Source organism: Quercus lobata, chromosome 5 (genome assembly GCF_001633185.2).
Source record: "Quercus lobata isolate SW786 chromosome 5, ValleyOak3.0 Primary Assembly, whole genome shotgun sequence".
Classification (NCBI taxonomy): domain Eukaryota; kingdom Viridiplantae; phylum Streptophyta; class Magnoliopsida; order Fagales; family Fagaceae; genus Quercus; species Quercus lobata.
The window spans coordinates 66,596,624-66,617,927 of record NC_044908.1 but is presented as its reverse complement, the minus strand read 5'-3'; the positions used below and the strand labels follow the sequence as shown (position 1 = coordinate 66,617,927).

Below are 21,304 nucleotides of genomic sequence, written 5' to 3'. Positions count from 1 at the left end.
TTTTCTTTTTCCTTCATCCATTTGCACATACACAATATTTTTGCTAAATAAATATGTTACTTTTTTGTTTTATTTAATGAGGACATAATTGGCTGATTTTTTTTTTTTTTTTGGAGTTATTTGTCACTTTTTTGTTTTAATTGGACATCATTTTTTAACAAGGGAATACAAGTAAATTTATGCAAACTCATTTTTTTCATCCCTTCACTTTTTTGCTTCCAAGTTCCAACCAAACAAAAAGAAGGAAATTAAAATATTTTCTATCCTCCCACTTTTCTACCCCTCCAACCAAACGGATCCTAAGATTCCACGCCATTGGCTCTACAATGCTATACCATGCATGCATTGCTAGGAAGGCCATGACTCCATAAGCTTGTACCTTCATCTACCTATCACCAACATGTCAAGGGCAAAGCTCAATCAAAAGCAAGGTAGTCAATACCGTACCGGTATCCACCGGTATGTACCGTACCGGTATGTATACCAGTATTGAAACATCAACGTTGCGTACCAATTTAAATACCGGCCAATACAGAAAAAAGTTTTTTTTTTTTTAAGTTTTGTATTTTTTGAATTTTTGTTAAGGCAAAATGGTAATTTATTTGTATTAACTTATTAGTATTATTTGTTTTCTTAGTATGCAATGGTAACTTTTAAGCTGTCTATTTTATATATATATATATATATATTTATATTAATTGATACTAAAGTCTAAAACCATGAATAATTATTTCTAAATTGAGGAAATGTTTTATGGCAAACATATAACAAATAGCGGTAAACCAAAAACGGTACACCAGTATTGACCGGTATCCGAAATATATTATACCGCTGGCCAAACCGGTACAGCCTCTGGTACGGTATTGACTCCCTTGATCAAAAGTCATCTGAACCCCCCACCAATTCTACTCCATTTGATTAGTTAAAGTGTATTTTATGGAAGCAACCTTTTATGATTAAACGGTGCCAATCGAAAAGGACTCAACCTCGAAGCCAATTAGGAATCCATTATCTTGCTAGGAATACATAAAAGAAGACCATAAAATCAATTTGTGACAACTTTTAGAATAGTAGAAAAAACGTGAAAGGAACAGGAAACGCTACATGGGACACACCAATGACACCAACCTATAGTGTGCATGTCCAACTATACCTAATAGTCACATAATTTACTATGCCTAATTTTTTTTTTCTTACAACAAAAGGGGGGATTCAAATCCAAGATCTCTCTATGTATGAATATAATATTCAATACCATAAACACAAAACTATTACTATAATAGCCTTGTTAAGGTTTTTTTTTTTTTTTTTTTAGCAAGTGGAAGGAGAGGGAATCCAGGTTTTTTTTATATGGTGAGATTCTCTTCTTCTTCTTCTTTTTTAGAAGGAAAACCAGAAACATTCTTATTAACCATAGGAAAGTTTGGCTAAATCATCCTGCAAAACAGAAAAAGAAAGTGATGGAACATCCTCTATCCACACAGCATAGTCACTCTTTTAAATTTATAAAATTTAATATCAACCATAAACAACTTTTTTATTTTTTACCACGGGGAGTGTATGGAAGTGGTTTAAAATCCAAGTAATTTTGGGGCTCGAATGAACATAGGCCCAATATGAACTGGCCCGTTATGGTGACTGACTTCTCCAAAGGAATCAAACCTTGGACCACAGACTTAGTCGGACACATTTCTCTAGGAAGATCAGAGAACGACGAGTCGAGAACGAGATACTTGCCAAGCTCCCAAGGATGAGACGCTTTTGGGAAATGCATAATTGTCAAGGGAAGCCTATTGAAGCTTCTTGATATAGCAATAGTCACCTCTGCATTAATGAGACTCATTTGCTTGGCACAATCACATTTATTGATGAATGACCAACCTAAACAGTGCTGAAGTCTGAAGGCCCCAAATGTCTCACTCATCATGAAAACGGGAAAGTAAGAGCCCGATGGGACAAGAAGCCTTCTAGCTGTACTGGGACAACACATTCCAGAGAAGAAATTAGGGAAAATATAAGGGAGGATAAGGCCAAAGAAATTAGAGAGAGAATTATAGAGGGAAAAAAGAGAATCTTAGAACATCTTCAAAAGCCTGTTCTTAAGAAAATAATAGCATTGTGTACAATGTTTCCTTGTGCATGAATAACACAATCTCATCTATGTAAATTTACGCAGAATTTTGTTCTTGTCTAATCTCCCATTGTGGATCATTAGCAACCCCACCTAACAAATAAATTCTGCCTTTGTTGAGGTACAATTTTTCGTGTCCTAATTTCGTTTGTCCACTCACCAAAAATACACATGCAAGCCCCATAAATTACTTTGGACCCTCACAAATACTTCCCACATATTACCTAACTTGAGTTCACACAAATACTTCTCATACCATTACCAAAATTGGGTCACAAAATTATACTATCTCTATAAAAGCCCAAAACTCATCTATTTTGTAGGCAAAACCTAAAAAGTCCAACAAAACCCTATACAAAGCTTGTTGCTACACTACACTCTTTATAAAGCCCATTGCTACACGAGACTCTTTACAAAGCCCGTTACAAAGCCAATTGCTATACAGTACTCTTACAAAGCCCGTTACTACATGGCAATATTTTTCACAAAATCTCAAAATATTTACAAAAAACCCAAATGATATTTTGGCAGCATTTTACAAAAAACCCAATACTATTTTGACAACTTTTACCAAAATTTTAATATTATTTTGGCAACATTTTATGAAAAAACTCGATACTATTTTGGCAACATTTTACAAAAAGCCTAATATTATTTTGGAAACATTTTACAAAAAAATCCAATGCCACTTCGGCAACATTTTATCAAAAACCCAAAACTATTGGGCAAACAATTAGTTTATCAAAGCCCAAATATTATTTCGCAAAAGTATTATATTATGCTCAAAGCCCAAAATTAACCTTTGGCAATGATGATACACAGAAAATCAGTAGGTTGAATGCTTCGGGCTTCAATGGGCTAGTAGTTGCTTGGAAGGTCTGAAAAGGAAGAAACATAAGATCAAAGGTGATCGGAGTGAACCGGCCAAGAATCCTCCGATGCTTAAGTTAGTTTTTTCTCTAGGACTTAAGAATTCCAACTTTAGGAGTGGTGGAAACTTACTTTCATTTGATGTGGATGAGTTCTTATATAGTGAACTTTGGAGTGGTTACTTGTTTAATAACTTCCTCAATGTGGATGGAAGTTAGAAAGTTTAGACTTAACTCTCACAATTGCTATGGAAGTTAGAAGAGTCAGACTTATCTTCCATAACTGCTATAAAAGTTAAGAACTTAGTGGGAAGTTATAGCAATGAATAAGGATTTTGCTCATACTTCGGAATAGTAGAATGTGGTCCGAATTATAAGTTCTTGAACATAAATTTATTCTAAAAATTTCTAAGTGTTGGGAGGTTGTCTATGTGCTTCCATGCTGATGAACTTCTTATGCTGGACGACCTGCTTAAATTGGGACAGCTTTCTTGGACTTGGACAATACTATGGACGAATTGGAGATAGTTCAATTTTTAGTTTACCATTAGGCAATAACATATTTTGATATACTATGCTAACTCATGGGAAACATAGGTTATTTATGACATATTACCTATCTCTTAAAACTATTTCTTCTACAAAATTTATGAGAATTATACTTATTTTTTTCATAAGAAATGGCAATTACAAAAGTCCATGTATATTACAAACTCATGACAAGACTATTTATTTTGTAGGGATGTGCAAGTCCAAGAAGCCCAATAACAAGGCCTAGTCGAAACAGTCCAGCCCATATGTCAAATCTCAACAACTAAAGCTCATATAGGTGACTAAAATGATTAGGTCGGTCACAATTCAAATTTCAGCATAACTAGACTAACAATTGGGACCCACTACAATCACCTTCAACTTGTCAAGTCAGCACTACCAGACTAACAGCTGGGACTCACTGCAATCACCTTCAGCTTGTCAAATCAGGTCAGAGAGACACATGTCAAGCTGAGCTTAAACCCTTTCTTGGCAAGTTGATTTTTGATGATGATTGACAAGATATAAAGCTTTGTTGATGTGTGAAGGCTAAAGTTAGCCACTCTCCTTCTGTTCTCCAACAAATTTAGTCAAGGAACAAAAGGCAGCCATAACCAGACCTTGGAAGCTTCTAGAATCACTAATGAATAGCTCACTACCTTGCCAAAAATATTTACTTTATGGTTCATGAACTAAGCACCATTTTTGGCCAAATCCTAGGATGGATTTTTTGAAGATTTGTTGCTAATTGGGATAGATTTTGATTGAGATTCTTTATTAAATACCCCCTTAAACTCAGCTATAAATAGAGCCCTTCATTAACACACCAAAGCACACCAATAAGGAAGAACAAATCTCTTATAAACTTCTCTATTTTCTCTCCCTCTAATCATCTTCTTAAACTCTTAATGAAGTTCTAAGCTTATGAGTTTTTAGTTTCCAAATTAGAAACTAAGCTCTTCAGCTCTTAACTCATAAAATGCCCTTTATATCACTACCCATAAACACTTATCCAACCCCCAGCAAAAAGTCCCAGCACCATTGTTAAATACTCCCTTTCTCACTACTCATAACTACCAAAATGACTCTCACTACTCACTATATATACTATCTTCATGAGCATACCCTAGCATAACAGTGATTTTGCTGCGCTAGCTGGAATCTCTACCTCTCCTTTCATCTCACACTAAGCTTCCTCCATTATTTGCTATAATGGACCCTCTGATGTTTGTTTATTCCTTTACTATTGAAGGCTATAATGTAATTGTGACTAGAGTTTTTCCTTCATATTGTTAAATTGGAGGACCTTTTCTCGATGGATCCTATGGATGATGATTTTGGAGATGTAAACATTCTCCTTAATTTATGAAATAACTAATGGCTTGAGGTTTTATTTAGTTCTATCTTATTTTACTGTTGGAATATTTTACTGCTGGAACATTTTACTGTTAGAATATTTTACTGCTGACATATTTCTTTATTGCAATGGGCTTTTCTATTTGTGCTGACTTGTTTGCTGTAAGAAATGTCTTGGGCCTTCCCATAATCCTTGCCGGGCCTAACCTAGGCCAAAGCATAAAAAAAGGTGAATCTCTCAAAAGTTTCACCAATAACTTTTGGGCTGTGCTTCAAGCTCATTGTCAAGTTACGATTTGGCCCCCAACCCAACAACAAACACATTTGTCGGAGGGAAAAAATTTTTGCCCCCGAAAAATATTCTAGCAGTAAAATGTTCAAACGGTAAAATATTTCAACAATAAAATAAGACAAAATTGAATAAACCACCAACTGTTAGTTATTTCATAAATTAAGAAGAGTGTTTACATCTCCAAAATCATCATCCATAGGATCCATCAAGAAAAAGTCCTCCAATATAATAATATGAGGGGAAAACTCTATAGTAACAAATGCATTATAGCCTTCAATGGTAAAGGAATAAACAAACACTAGGGAGTCCATTATAGCAAATAATGGAGAAAACTTAATGTGAGATGAAGGGAGAGAGAGAGATTCCAGCTAACGCAACAAGATCACTATCATACCAGGGAATGCTCATGGAGATAGTATATGTAGTGAGTAGTGAGAGTCATTTTGGTAGTTATGAGTGGTGCTGATTCTTTCCTTTTCCAACAAATAATTAAGGTCAGATAATGTAACAAACTGAGAAGGAGAGACATTTTGCTTACCAGATGGAGGATTTCCAGCAGTTGACCCTTTCTCCTACTGTGTTCTAGGATCTAGACCTTTAGGTGATGGCTGAAGTGCTGGTTCTTAAGCCTCTTTGAAGACTCTCATAGATTCAACAAGTTTGAATTGAGCTTGTTGCATCCCTTGTAACATTTCCAAGAGGAAAGAGAATCGTTGGTCAGAACTCTCTTGGTTGACTTTAGGTTGGTCAGGTTGTTCATCTTGTATAGCTAGGCTGTGATGGCTTTGTGCCACTAGAGGGTTGTTGTTTTGATTCCCTTTTTGCTGACTATTTCGTAGCCTAGGGGGCATAGTGAATCCTTGTCTTTAGTATGCTCTCCAGTGGAGTTGTCAAAATAGCATTAATGCTTTTTGTAAAATGTTACCAAAATAGCATTTGGGCTTTTTGTACATATTTTGAGATTTTATGAAAAATATTGTCGTGTAGCAATGGACTTTGTAGGAGTGCCGTGTAGCAACGGGCTTTGTAAAGAGTGCTGTGTAGCAACGAGTTTTGTAAGAGTATTGTGTAATAACGAGCTTTGTAAAGAGTGCAGAGTAGCAACGAGCTTTGTAAAGAGTACAGAGTAGCAACGAGCTTTGTAAAGAGTGTTGTGTAGCAACGAGTTTTATAAAGAGTGCTGTGTAACAACGGGCTTTGTAAAGGGTTTTGTTTGGGCTTTTTGGGTTTTGCCCACAAAATAGATGAGTTTTGGGCTTTTATAGAGATGGTATAATTTTGTGGCCCAATTTTGGTAATGGTATGAGAAGTATTTGTGTGGGCCTAAGTTGGGTAATATGTGGGAAGTATTTGTGGGGACCCAACATAATTTATAGGGCTTGCATGGGTATTTTTGGTAAGTGGGCAAATGAAATTAGGACATGAAAAATTGTACCTCAACGGTCTTTAAGAGTTACACCAAGCTTTTTTGACCCCACAAGAAGTGTTCAAAAATCTTCAAATACCATAATATTCCCCCAGAATATCAAACATAAACCACTCATTTAATACAAAAATTTTAGAAACATTGTCAATTTTTTGTTGTCAATGTATTAAGATAGGCCTAAGTGAGGCAACAATAGGAATATCCCAATTTTATGTACATAGTAGATTCACCTCCCTCAGGCGTCGACAAGTAGTTTAGAAGTGGTCTCCTCCAATCCAAGACACTGTGAAGACAAACTTTGATGAGGCGTGGTTTACAGAATCTGATGATGTCGGTATTGGAGTGGTCATCTGTAACTCAGAAGGCAAAGTAATGGCTGCTATGTCAGAGAAGATCTTGATGCCTCCATCAGTTGAGATTTTAGAGCTGTTGGCAGCAAGGCGTGTAGTGGTTTTTACTGTTGAAACATGTTTTCACCAAGCAGTCATTGAGGGGGATGTTGAGTCTGTCATTAAGTCTCTGCACAATGGTGGTATGGAATTTTCACAGGGTGGTCACATTATAAAAGTCATTTTGTCTTATGAAAACTTTGAAATTCAGAGTTTAATGTCCTCTCATGTTGTTAGGCAAGGTAATGCCGTAGCTCATGCCTTAGCCTAGAGAGCAAGACTTTTTTTTTCTTTTCAAGCTTGGATGGAGTCTGTTTCTCCTGATTTATTTTCTTTTTTAAGTAGGGACTTTCCCAATTCATGATTAATAAAGTAGCATATCCTTTCTTCTAAAAAAAATGTACATATTAGATTTCCCATTTAAATTCAAACACATCCTTATATTAACAGATTAGACACATATAATATTCTTCCGTAACAATTAAATTCAAAACTACAAAATGTTTAAATTCAATTAAGAAATGTATTTTTTTTTTTAAAGTGTTACTTTCACAACAAATCCCACATAATAAAATGTTATTGGTTATAATTTAAACTCATAACTAAGATTACTTCTGTCTACTAATAAAGTAGTAACCTATCTTCTAGAATTTATTGTAAAAGTATTGTAAAAATGTTATTAACATATTATTTCTTAAAAAAAAAAAAAATCTAATCCTAAAATACTACAACTAAAAATTTATTCTTATTAAATGATGTGAGTGTGTGAGGGTGTATGCGAAAATTTGTGTGCAGGTATCAACATTTCGAAACGGAGCGGATTTTGCTCCGGGTCATGTGAGGTCCACTCAGAGTATAAATATCCTTCAAAGAGTCTCAAATGCCCTTGATGTCAAAGCAGAACGTCACCAGCATACTCTGGGCAGTATCGTCATCATAGCACAGGACGATCAAATATACAACGCGCACAGCACTGAAAAAAAAAAGGGCCAAAAAAAGCGTCGAAATAGAAAACTGCTACAGTTGCTAAGTGCTCTATCTCTATCTCCCATTCCTCTCCTCCTTTTTGACCGATCACTCTTTGCCACTGTCTCTGCTTTGCTCTCTTTCCCAGGTACCTTGTTCTTGTTCTTGTTCTTGTTCTTGTTACTGTTCCTGGTTCATGGTTATTTCTTTAATTTTCATTTATTTTCTGGGTGTGTTTGTTCTTTTACTTTAGGCCATTTTTGGGTCTTTCAAGAGTTTCATGTTAAAAAGTAAAGTAAAAGCTGTTGTTGTTGTTTGGGGGAAAAGGGTTTGTTTTTGTATGTGGGTTTTTTGTGTTATGTATGTACATTGTTTTAAAGTAGTAAGTTTTGTGATTGCAGATATACAAGTAGCCATGGAGAAAGGAGGTAAAGGGTTTTCTGCTTCTATGTATCTCCACCATTGCCTGTTTTCAATTATAACTCTTTCTTTCTTGTATTTTCCTTCTATTTATTACTATACTTATCATGGGCTATTTTAGTTTTTTTAATAGGAGTATCTGAAAATGTTGTATTTTTTATTTTTGGGTTTGCTTTTAAATTGGTATTTTGCATGTTAAACTTAAACCCACCTCAAAAAAGATGTCAAAAAATATAATAAAGACCTCATTTTTATGTTGGTTAACAGATGGACCATATTGGAAGAGCACAGTGACATTGTTATAGTAGTTGATAGTGTAAATTTGAAGGTTGTAAAAAATCAAGGGACTTATTTAGAAGCAATTCCAAATTTAGAGGGTGTATACTGTATAATGCCTAGAAAATCTATGCCTGGTCATGGCATGCAGATATGATCCTTTCAAATGTTGGTAGTCCATGTTGGGATGTTTTATTTTTGGATGAGAAAAGAGTAATTGTATTAATAAGAACGCAATAGTTTTACATTGATTTGGGATAGCAGTTTAACCGTTTAAGTATACAGGTTATATACCCCAGTTGGAAAATTTTATTTATAAGTGAGATTATGATCACAAATTTAATGATGTCTTGTTTGGAGTTTGTTTGATTTGGTTTCTTCGCTTTTCTTCTCTACTATATCTCAGTTCTCTTAAATTTGTGTTATTGCCCAAATGGTATTGGTAGGAGTTGGGACTCTGGTTAACTGCATATACCAGTCAGACCAATCAAGCTGAAATATGTGCAATAGTACTTATACATATCCACATTCCCGTTTCTTTCTTTCCTCCTAACCTGCGCTGAACCTTTTTTTAGAACGTACAATGTTTTGAATACACTCTTTTTTTGATGTGTAAATTCATGGGTGTAGCACCCTTGAGATCAAAGGGAAAGGAAGATAAGTTGAAAGGGAAGGATGACAGCTCAACAAAGCCAAAGAATGCAAGGAAAGTTCAGTTCAATTTTGAAGGTTAATGTTTTCTTCTCTTCCTTTAGCAAATATACTTATCTTCTTAATCTTGAATGGTTGGTTGAGGGAAACTTATCCATATTCTTTAATCCTCTCTAATGGGTGGTCTTGCTTTTATAGGTTCACCTGAATATAAAACTAGTTCTTTACCGAAATCTTTTGGGAAGGATGACACTCCATTTCCAAAAGGTCCAATTTTCTTTATTGTTTTGTTTGGTTGTTGCCTGTTTGTGTTGATTTTACCTTTCTCTGCAATGATTGATTACCTCTTTTGTTGATTTCCCTTGAATGAGCTTCTCTTCTTCTTGTTCTTTTTATTTTTTATTTTAAATAAATTTTCAGGCTATTCAGGCAAAGGAGGGGGAAAAGGAGATAAAATTGCTAATGGTGGAAAGAGCACAGTCTTTAAAGAACCACAACCGCTGGAGCTTAAAGTTGAGCAGGGTGGGTACTTGGAAGTATGCTTTTGGTTTAAAGGCATTATATTTATTATTTTATTGAGATGAGGAAAAATTTGGCCTCTATGTGTTTGAATGTTTTACTTGTTAATACTGTAGATTTTATGGTTGTATACCATGGATTTTTTCTGGTTTTGGAGAAATTATTTATAGACTTATCTCTTAAGCGGGGGGTGTCCTTTGAATTTTGTTAACTCCATGCTGTTACTTATCTATGGTGGCATATGCAGATCTACCAGAGAATGTCAAATGCATGATGGATTGTGAGACTTTAGATATTTTACAAGGAATCCAGGATCAGCTGCCCATATTATCAAAAGATCCAGAATTTAGACTCCCTGTGTGAGGGACAAATTTTATGATTTTTTAATTGAATAGAAATTTCATACATATATTAAGTGTTATAACATGTCGTTTGTTTTCAGACCATTTGACAAGGGACTGCAGTATGCCAAAAGGGGTGTCCATTATGCAAATCCCCAGGCTGTTAGACAAGTTCTTGAGTATCCTTGAACTTCATTTTAAGCAAATTTTTTTTTTCAATAAATTTTTTCATTCTTTAGATTTGCTTTGTGTGTGTGTGTGTGTGTGTGTGTGTGTGTTGACCGATCACTGCTTCCTTTGTGGCATCTATTTATATCACCCATCAGCTGTTGATTTCTTAACCAGAATAAGGGGTCTCACAAAATATGGTGTCTCCAATAGTGAGGTTAAAATCTCAACCTGAGTCACTTAAATCTTAAAAGTCTTGCAGCACTCTTATTTTAAGCTTTTGGACTGCAGATATGCGTGATTGCCAATGTTTGTCCAGAGTCTGATGAGGAAGTTTTTTCTCTGGTCCCATCCTTGAAGGTATGAGATGCATGGGTTTGCGATTGCCTGCCATGCTGGTGTTGTTTACTATTTTATTTCTAGTTCTATGCTTGGGAAAGGTTGTTTATGTTTGATAAGTAAACAAGTAGAAAATAGGCAGAAATTGTGCTCGCTCTATATAACTGCAGAGGTAAAGATGATATCTGTTGAGCCACTGATATTTTGTAAATAAGTATGAATAAGCCCAATTGGTGCTCAGTATTAATGACCATAGATGCGGAACTGATACTTGTTGTGCCACCCATTATTTTAAATGTGAAGGCATAAGACAAAATGTCGATATTTCCTGACTTTGGGGCTTAATATTCATGCCATTCCCTTAATCCCTTTTGAATGACTAATGAGTGAAAATTTTCATTTGATCATGTTGTTGTCATAATATAAATGTGTGTTACGCAATTCAGCAACTCACGATTCAATTGTTAGTTCCCTAGGGAAGCATCTGGTATTGCAATTGAAACACATACCGGTTTTCTACTGCTATGCTGTTTACTCTATTTTTTTTTAAAAAATTTTTATAAAGCTTCTTTCAGGCTTTTATTTTTATTTTTATTTTTTATTTTTGGGGTGGGGAGGAACTATTGACCCAATTTATAGTGCTACATTTAACAACTCAAGAGACTTTGTATAACCAACCCGGTTTATGGTTATGTTCACTTGTGATGTGGTTTTAAAGCTACTATTTGAGGTGACAACTTGCTGTAGTTGCTTCTTATTTCAGTCATTAGAAGATGATTCACTATATTTTTCCTCACAGGCTAAGAGAACCAAGCTTAGGGAGCCCCTCAAAGGTATATTAAGTGAGCTAGCAAAGCTTAAAGAGTCTGTTAACTTAGAAAGTCAACACAAGCAGGAAAGTCTACACAAGTGGGGAGATCAACACAAGGGGGAAGATCAACACAAGAAGGAAAGTCAACACATGGGGGAAGATCAACACACGGAGGAAAGTCAACACACGGAGGAAGATCAACACAAGGGGGAAGATCAACACTTGGAGGAAAGTCAACACAAGGGGGAAGATCAAAACATGGAGGAAAGTCAACACAAGGGGAAAGATCAACACATGGAGGAGGGTCAAAACAAGGGGGAAGATCAATACTTGGAGGAAATTCAACACAAGGGGGAAGATCTACACATGGACGAAAGTCAACACAAGGAGGAAAGTGCACATCAGGGTTCCTACCTGACATCTAGTAAAGCTTAAGTAAAGCCCACACAATTGACATTCCTTGTTAAATTTTCATTTAGCTGCTTAAGCTGTGATGTTTTTTAGCTGCCATTCACTATAGGGTACTTAGTGGAATAAATTTGGTGCAGGTAATTCTGTGAGCCTGGGAGTTGTGGATGGCTAAGGTGATTGAGTTAGCTTTGCAGAGCTTAGAAGACCAGCAAAGTACCTGCTATCCCTTCTGTAACATGCACTCTTAGTCTTGGTACATGTACAACTTTTTCCCCCCATTTTAACTTAGGGATGAAATGGGAATCCTTTCTTATGTAAGTATTATACTCTAGTGACAAGCTTATCCATGTGATTTGTTCCTCAAAACTGTTCATTGAAAGGTTTGTCATAAATGTGGTAGCTTTGTGGTATGTTTTTTCTGACGTAATATGTGCCAGCTAGTAGCAAGCCAAACTGAACCTAGGGGGTGAAGGGTTTCTGGCCTTCTAGGTTTCTTATTGGCTGTGTGCCAATGCGTTCACAAAATGGGATTTCCCTCCCTCCCAGTAGCTGTTTTATGGTTTTGCAAAAAACAGACAATCCTATCTCGTGTAAGAAAGTGGACTACCCATGCAAAGTTATGTTGTTAATTCTAGTGACCTTACGCTTTCTTAACTTGTTAGAATTTTTATTGGTGATTATTTTAGAGATTTGCCTTGAAACATTGACACTTGGATGAAAAAGTCCTACATTTGGTAGATGTCAACAATTAGTGCATGGTTTGTGCGGAGGATTACAGGCTAAAAGAGAGACACCACCTGAAAAATATGATCAGGTAGGATCAAAAAGTTTTAGGCCTTTAGCTCGATGCACTTCATCTTACCATGAAAATGAGTGGAGGATAAAGTAGTGGCTTAGCAATTAGAAAAAGGTTTTGTAAATAGATGTGGTTATAACTTATGACGCCTGAAAAAAGCTGTATAATGTTTTCTACTTAAATTTTGTTCCGAATGTCAATACATTTTTTATTTTTATTTTTTTATTCTAAATAGTCATATTACAATATTCTCATTTACAACATGAAAGATTCTTGGTTTGTGATTTTTAAGTTTTTACACTGCTAGCTTCCATTCTAAGGACGGAATTCTGTCCAAAAGCTATTGTTTTTTCGTTGAACATACTATAAGTTTTTGATTGATCAAAGGTTTTTATCATATCAAGCTCCGAAAAATGCAAGAAAATGTTTTCCACATAAACGAACCCTACGTAAGTTTGGGATCTCTAGACGTAACTTTGGCCTAGGCATTTATCAAATTGAACCCCAAAAAAATCAACACAAAAATAATTAACAATCTAAAAGAATAGAGAATGCGTTAGAATTATGATTAAGGGTTTAAATTCACAATTTCTTAATAATTTAAACTTTGGAAAAATTAATAATTTATCAAGGTATTAACCGTTAAGTGTTTAAATTTACAGTTTTCTAACCATTTAAATTTTTTGGATAAATAATAAATTATCATGATATCGAGGAAAAAGGTTCTGAAGATTTCTGAGTTCAAATTCTTTTAAATTTTTGGAATAATAAAAATTAATTTATCAAAAATACAAACAAGGACAAGGAAAGAAAAGATACAATAAGGTATTGTCAAGGTTTTTGTAGCTTCTTTTAGTATTTCAAACGAAAAGATGTATAGTTTAAATCTTTATTTCTCCGAGCTTTGTATTTACCAACCAAGAAATACAATGAGGCTTATCCTGCAAGCAGTACCCCAAGAAGCAATATCTCATTACTTTGATGACTTTTGGACTTTTGCTTTTGTTACGAGCACTAACAAAAAAGAGAAAAGTAGAAAGAAAAAATACTCTCTGGACCTACCGAAAGTCTTTTGTCTGGTCACCTCCACTGTGATGGGAAACGAAGAAGAATACCAAGAGGAAGTTAAGGAATCAAAAGAAGACCATGATGATGATGATGACAACAGTGACACAGAAGATGAAGAAGAAGAAGAAGAAGCAGAGATATGGAAGAAACACTACTCATCGAAGCAAAGAATATTGTTGGTTGGAGAGGGAGACTTGTCTTTCTCTCTGTGCTTAGCCAGAGCTTTTGGCTCTGCCCGCAACATAGTTGCCACTTCTCTCGATACCCAAGGTACGTAAAAGAAACATTTTTGGACATTTTATGAAATGGGTTTTGGATAAATAGTCATTTTATGTGAGTATTGATTACTACTTTTTACTTTTGTTGTTGTGCATGATGATGATGATGATGATGATGATCAGAGGATATAGCAAGGAAGTACAGTAATGGTATAGGGAATGTTAGGGAGCTGGAAGAAAGAGGTTGCTTAGTATTGCATAAAGTTGATGCAAAGCAGATGAGCCAGCACTACTTCCTTAAGACTCAGAGATTTGATAGGATCGTCTACAATTTACCTCATGTTGGATTTCTCTATCGTGAGAGTAGCTACTGCCAGATCCAGTTATGTTATGTTTCCCTTATATTTCCTTTTCTATTCTCCCTTCTTTTTTTCTTTTTTTTTTTTAATTTAATTTTTCTTCTATATTTTATTTCCTTAGTTTTATAGACTATATGATAGTATCCATTAGCTGAATAGAGTTTATTTCCTTGGTGTTAACCTATAGGATTGTCATCTATTAACTAGTTTGAATCTCTTAATTAGTTTGATCTCTTATTCCTCTCCCTTGGGATAAAAATAATTGAGGTGGTTTCTTGTGTAACAATTGCATACATCATTCCTCTCATATGGAGTGGGATAAATCCAAAAATTCACTTATCAAAACATAGGATTGTTATGTATTAGCAATACTTCATCAATGAAGGATGACATAGACACAAAACTAGGAGACCAAGTCCAAGAAGGAATGAAAGAGTCTTTTTATTATGCCCACATTTAACAAAATATATTCAGAACAATACCTTTGATGATGATTTCATTTTCAACTCTTTCGGTAGCTGCATTGGGCAGACTAGTTGTAATGCAACATCTAATATTGTTAACAAGCTTCCAAAATGAAATAAGAGATTTTGATAAACACATCATATAAGAAAAGAAATCTCAATACATTTTGCAAAACCTAAGTATAAAGACATATGGGTAGAATTCAGTAAATCCGAACCTTTCTTTCTCTTCTTCTCAGTGAGACTTCTTCTGTTTGAATGCACATTTGATAGTTTTCATGATGCTAATGACGATGATGTACATGTAGATTTTGTTTTTGAAGTACTCTAAGTTGAATTTTTGGTTGACAGAATGAAAAAACATATATAAACTGATGCGATTTTGATGGCACTGAAATAGGTTGAACAAGAGATTGGTAAAGGGATTTTTGAAGAATGCTAAAGTTCTCCTACAGAAAGAAGGGGAGATTCATGTGACACACAAGGAGGGTGACCCTTACAACAAATGGGATTTAGTTAGGAAAGCAGAGAAGATAGGCCTCGTTTTGCATGATGTTGTGCCCTTCTGCAAGGATGATTATCCTGGTTATTGCAATAAGAGAGCCCATGGTAGCTCTTCCGATGATCAGTTCCGCCTTGGGGATTGCAGTACTTATAAGTTCCGGTTCAATCACTCCCCTTAGTTTGTTTAGAATGGCTTGTTAAAATTGTACATTTTATTGAATCATGTCTGCAGCGTCAGAAACTTGGACTATGTAGAAGTGTCAATGTTCTCTTCATGGACTTTAGAACCAATGTTTATGAACATTAGAGGATGCCTTTCAATGGAAACTGAGCTCTTCTGATGCTCAGTTTCACCTTGGGGATTCCAGTACTTATAAGTTCTGGTTCAATCACTCCTCTATAAGTTCTGGTTCAATCACTCCCCTTAGTTTGTTTAGAATGGCTTGTTAAAAATGTACATTTTATTGGATCGTGTCTGCAACATCAAAGGCTTGGACTTTTTAGAAGTGTTAATGTTCTCTTTGTGGACTTGGCACATATTTAGAAATAATGTTTGTGAATATTAGGATTTTCCTTTCAATGGAATTGAAAGAGTGAATTGTTCTTTCGGTTGAAACTTTTTTTTTTTTGAGAACCCGGACCATGAGGTCCAGGGAAGAAAAACTTTATTAAGGAACATCAAACAAAAGGAGAGGAGCAATGTCCTCTGGTACATCCTCTAGCCAAACAACTAGGTCCGATAAAACTTTAGCCTTCTTGGCGAGAGCATCAGCAACTACATTACAGTTGCGTTTGACATGAAACCACAAATCATTATTTTGGAGGAACCAATCAACGATTTTTAAGCCATCTCAAAACTGATGGTATAATAATAATTATTTTTAAAATTATGTGCAAAGAGTGATGATCCAAGATATGTGCATTATAATAAGAACATTTGCTATACCACCACATTTCATATATTTGCCGTTGTTGAGGGATGAATATTATATTGTGTGGTGTACTTCCCTCACAACTTTGAATGGAGAACATGGAACTTGTCCCTAAGAGCACTAACAATAGTGGTGCTAATTAAATAGCTATATAGCTATTTTTAGCACTATTAAATATCAAAATGTAACCTGTAATAGTGAAGTCAAAGCTATATTTTTTGGCTCCACAGCTACAGTGCACAGCTGAAAGGTATTATTATTATTATTATTTTTTTTTAATTTTGCGTTCACACTTCTTTTGTCTCTCTCCTCTGTCCTCACTACCTCTCCGTGTCTCTCCCAATGTTTACCATGCGTTCACACTACTTTTGGTTGTGGTTGGTTCACACTACATCTTTGAATGGTCCAATGAACCTTAAAAATAGATGCACTAGCGTGCACCTTGCTCATCCAGCAAATGTGCATTCAGCTTTTGACATCTTTATTTGCTGGATGAGCTGCCTAATGCTTTATCAGTTTTCACTTTTTATGTGATGTGAAAATCAATAATCTCATGCTTTACATGGTCATCATGTTTACATGAGGCAAGAACTTGGTTACTCTAGTCCCCTTCCTGGCTTTCTGTCAAGTGACTTTGAATCATCAAAAGAAGAAGGTTTGGATGATTACCTTTTTCTGGCTGAAGATGAAGGAATGTTGTGAATTTTTGTGGAAGACCAATTAGTTTAATATTTAGAAAAGGTTTAGTTACACAATTAGTCCTCAACCAAATGGGGGATTTTGAGATACAAGGTAAACAAGAATGCATAATTTCATTAATTGCCTGACTGCTAGAGCAATTTGATTTGGGAGCAAAATATAGACAAAATGGGAATAAGCTGCACCTTTGACATTTTAAAGCTACAAACACAAACAGAGCCCCAATTGCTGTTGGATGATCCAAATCTCAGGGAAACTACTGGTTGCCTTAATTCTGGACACCATTTGGAGTTTGCAAAATCGGGTGGCCTCAGAGGATGGTCAGGTGCAGTGGCGGCTCTAGAAATATTTTTTAGGGTGGTCATTAAAAAACTTAAATTACACAAAATTTAATTAAAAGAGAACTTCATATATTAATAATAATTAAAAAAAAAAGGCACACACATAAATACATAAAGTCTTACAATTTCTTTCTACAATTATTATTATTATTATTATTATTATTTTTATTTTAAAATTTTTGCATGATAGTTTCATTACCAATGTTCAAGTTACACATCTATTAAAATTTTAGTTAGATAAAAATGTTCTTGAGATTTTTTGTTGTTGTTGTTTGTAAGGACCTAATATATTGTTAAGAGGACAAAGTTTGGCTACAGACTTAATTGTACCCTAGGGCTATAACTCTCATTAAATAAATTAACATGACCACATATTTTGAAAATCTAATTGTTAAATTGCATGTTCTTTATGTTCTTAAAACGCATGTCAATTTCATGTCAATTCTATTTTTATTTTTTTTTATTTTTTTCTTTTGATCCATAAATTTAATTTTTATGTATAATTTTAGATTACAAAAACTCGAAATTTAAAGATTTGATTGATGACATAACTATTTATCTTTAATCTTCTTGAAATTTTGCAAATATGGAGGATATAAGAAAAAAATGTAATCTATTTGTGAATTTGTCGAAATTTATGTATAATAAAAAAATATTGAGTAGAATTATAGTCTTAATTTACAACTAAGTTTATTAAGAACATTTTATGGTTTTTTCTTTTTGCCTTATATAATTGCTATGCAATGATTTATGAATGCCTTGGAATGATTTTTATAAACATGTGTATTGTTAGATTTAGAATTCAAAAATGTATCTGCCTATTTCATTAATAAAAACTAAAAAAATGTAATTTTCAAATTTCATGCTAGAAGCTATATATATCATGGCATGCCATTTTCTTTCCTGAATTCCTATGGATGCAACACTAGTCAGCCGCATATTAACATGTACTGCTCATATACATTGTTCACAAACTGTGAAGAAATTCGCACAAATGTCCTGCTATCATTGATCATAAAACAGTTAAACAAGAAAATGCTGATCGAATGACCTTGTAGATTTATAACTATTTCAAAGTCCATGTTCTTTGAAATTTATTTCCATTTGAAAAGGAAAATAATAATAACAAATGCAATTATATTTAAAGGGATTTTTTAGGTACTCTTTTAGAAAATAGTGAAGCTATGAAGGTATCTACCATATTTGGATGTGATTAAAAGAATTTTAATGGGTCCATCTTTAAAAAAAAATGTTAGTCTTTACTTTCTATATATTAAAAGGATTTAGAAAGTTAGTTATCACTATCGAAATTGTTAAAAATACCCTTAATCTAATTAGATAGTTTTTATTCCTAAAAAATAAAAATGAGGTTAAAATCATAATTGAAAAAAAATTCAAAAACGAAAAAACTATAAGATAAATTTCCTATAATTTTCCACTAGTCTTAGACAAATACAAATTCCTCACCTGTCTAAAAGACAAAAAACCTCCAATCCCATGACTCAACTTCTGACACCACGTTTGACTAACTACAAACAAAAACTCTTCCCAGTCCTTTTTAATGATTTATTTATTTATTTTGTGTTTGAATTGTTTTCTCTTCACATCTATTTGCACCGTTTTTTTTTCTTCATTTTAATGAATGTCTTTTCTTTGTCCAAAATAAAAATTATTGTGCATGTGGTTTAATTGAATAAAAGATAAAAAAGTTTCAAATTGAGATGAATGGAAAATTATAACATTAAATCAAAAAAGAAAAAAAAGAAAAGAGTTTCTAAGCACGCGCTCATAGGCTAGTATTACTATTTAAGGGGCTTATTCTGTTTGGGATGAAAATTTCATTAATTCAAAAATACCCTTGCACTATATTTAAGTTAGGGCAAAACATGGTAATTTTTTTTTTAACTCCCATATAAAACACTATCTACAAAATAGGATGTTTTCAAACAGCTTCAAATATATTCAATTTGTTTCTTCATTAGTTCCTCTCAGTTTAATGTTCTTTTTCTCTATGGTATGTCATCATTTTTTTCTCAATTCAAAATCCAAGAAAAAGAAATTATATTTACAAAAACAAAAGAACTTTTCTAATTATTTTTGCTCAAACAATAGAGTATTGATGAGGATTTTGCAATTTGCAGTTGGTTTTTGTTGAATTTGGGTAATTCATTCTGTTTTCTTGTCAAAATTGAAAAGCTCTTTTAAAAAAATTTATAACTTTCTCAATTGAATTATATTTTGTATCATACTTTCTCAACTATATATATATATATATATATAATATTGTGAATTTGTAGCTCTATGATATTTTGTGATGCATGAACTATATAAAATGTGTTATAGAAATTTTGGTTATAAATAGAGAATTATGACACTAAACAAAAAATAAAAATAAAAATGCAAAATACGTGAGACTAGTATTAGATTAGTTTCGTGTAAAGTCTAAAGTCTTTTTGAAATCATATTATTAGCCCCAACAACAAGAATCACACATCTTGTCAATAATAATAATAAAAAAAAAGAATCACTCGTCTCCGAATTCCGAACCCAATCTGCAACAACATGATCTGCAAGTGTAAACTCACGTTGTTTTCCAATTTTCACCCAAAAAAGATGTGGCAAAATGCTAGCAAAACAAAAAACTTGCCAGTTCTAAACATGGCCACTAGCTAAAACAAAAAAGTTGCTAGTTCTAAACATGGCAAAAAATTTCAACTTTTGGATTACCTTCCTAGTACTAGGGACTAGGGAGTGTTGAAGTTGAATGTGGACGCAACAGTAGTCACCAAAGACAAAATCCACTATTGTGGTAGTAACCAAGGACGACAAAGGTGAACTAGTGAAGGCCTGGGCTAATACTGTTGAGTCTAAGGAACCTCTGGTTGCAGAAGCATACGCAATTTATAGGGCACTAACAGTCGGTTTGTAAGGAAAAATTTCAAAATATCACAGCAGAGGGAAGATTCAAAGGAAATTTTTGTTGTAGAAATATGTTTCATGAACTAATCCATTAAGAATAGTAGGCTCTACTCTTAATCAACAAATATACAACAAATTGTTTCTCTAACAACAGTTATCATGTTACATTATATTGTAATATATTGTGATGTTAAAATTAAATGCTAACATCTCTACTTGTGCAATATTTAATTTTTTAAATTTTTTTTAGGGAGGGGTATTGGAACATTATTGGACATTTCTGTTGAGAACACTGGACTTTTTTGTTAGAAATACTAGAAAGTGTTAGTTGAGTGACAAAACTCTTGACTACAACAATTCGTGTTAGGACAATATTTGTTTCATACATCTCATAAGAACTATTCCAAAATATCTTATGATACATGTAGCAAATAATCAATCTAAGTTTTTGATGGGGCAATTATAGCACGTTAGGCCAGGAGCCATGTATAACTCAATGGTATAACTACCTTTCCTTTATTTGAAGGAGTGGGTTCAAATCTTTTTTTCCTTGTTACATTAACTATCAAATTATATAAGAAAACCATAGCAAAAATAGAAGAGCAGTATCATCTTGAAAACTTAAGGTTAAGGAAAAACCCCAGAATATGCGCATGTGGAAATTTATTAGGCTTTTATATTTTATTTTATTTTTTTGGTTATTCTAGACTCATAGTTATTTCGGTCATTTGGTGACTTTGTAATTGTTAAGTATGGGCCATAATTTTGGGCCTTACGTTTTATTTTATTAATAAATAAGTCTTATCTAATTTACGGATGTTTATCTGTGGGCTTTAGTTTGATTCAACTCGGGTTGGGTTTTCTAATCAAAGTAGGAGTCTTGGATCTATTGTGAGAGGTTTAAATTTAGGATCTACATAATTAGTGTATTGTTGTCCTCAAATAGAGTCGTTTTCAATAATATATAGACTATTTTTTAGTATTGAGGCACATTAAACTTGATATTCTGGTCTTTCTTGTGGTATTGTTTTTTTTAGGAAGACCTTGTGGTATTGTTTACATGTACAATTCACGTGCATGTTCTCATGTACTGCTCACATACAATGTT

The 21,304-nt window shown here is 33.8% G+C and overlaps 2 protein-coding genes across 2 annotated transcripts; both read left to right on the top strand.

The window, feature by feature from the left end:
• Positions 1-6,977: 6,977 nt before the first annotated feature.
• Positions 6,978-12,306, top strand: LOC115990974. Its single transcript, XM_031114735.1, has 12 exons — positions 6,978-7,244; positions 7,790-8,108; positions 8,362-8,388; positions 9,287-9,385; positions 9,506-9,574; positions 9,728-9,829; positions 10,074-10,185; positions 10,269-10,346; positions 10,549-10,552; positions 10,627-10,695; positions 11,474-11,920; positions 12,034-12,306. The coding sequence occupies exons 1-11, from the start codon at positions 6,978-6,980 to the stop codon at positions 11,918-11,920; spliced, it is 1,593 nt and encodes a 530-aa protein (XP_030970595.1). The 3' UTR covers positions 12,034-12,306.
• A 1,300-nt stretch (positions 12,307-13,606) lies between these two features.
• Positions 13,607-15,880, top strand: LOC115988674 (uncharacterized protein At4g26485-like). The gene is made up of 3 exons (XM_031112276.1): positions 13,607-14,030; positions 14,162-14,360; positions 15,202-15,880. The coding sequence occupies exons 1-3, from the start codon at positions 13,622-13,624 to the stop codon at positions 15,482-15,484; spliced, it is 891 nt and encodes a 296-aa protein (XP_030968136.1). The 5' UTR covers positions 13,607-13,621; the 3' UTR covers positions 15,485-15,880.
• The last annotated feature ends 5,424 nt before the right edge of the window (positions 15,881-21,304 follow it).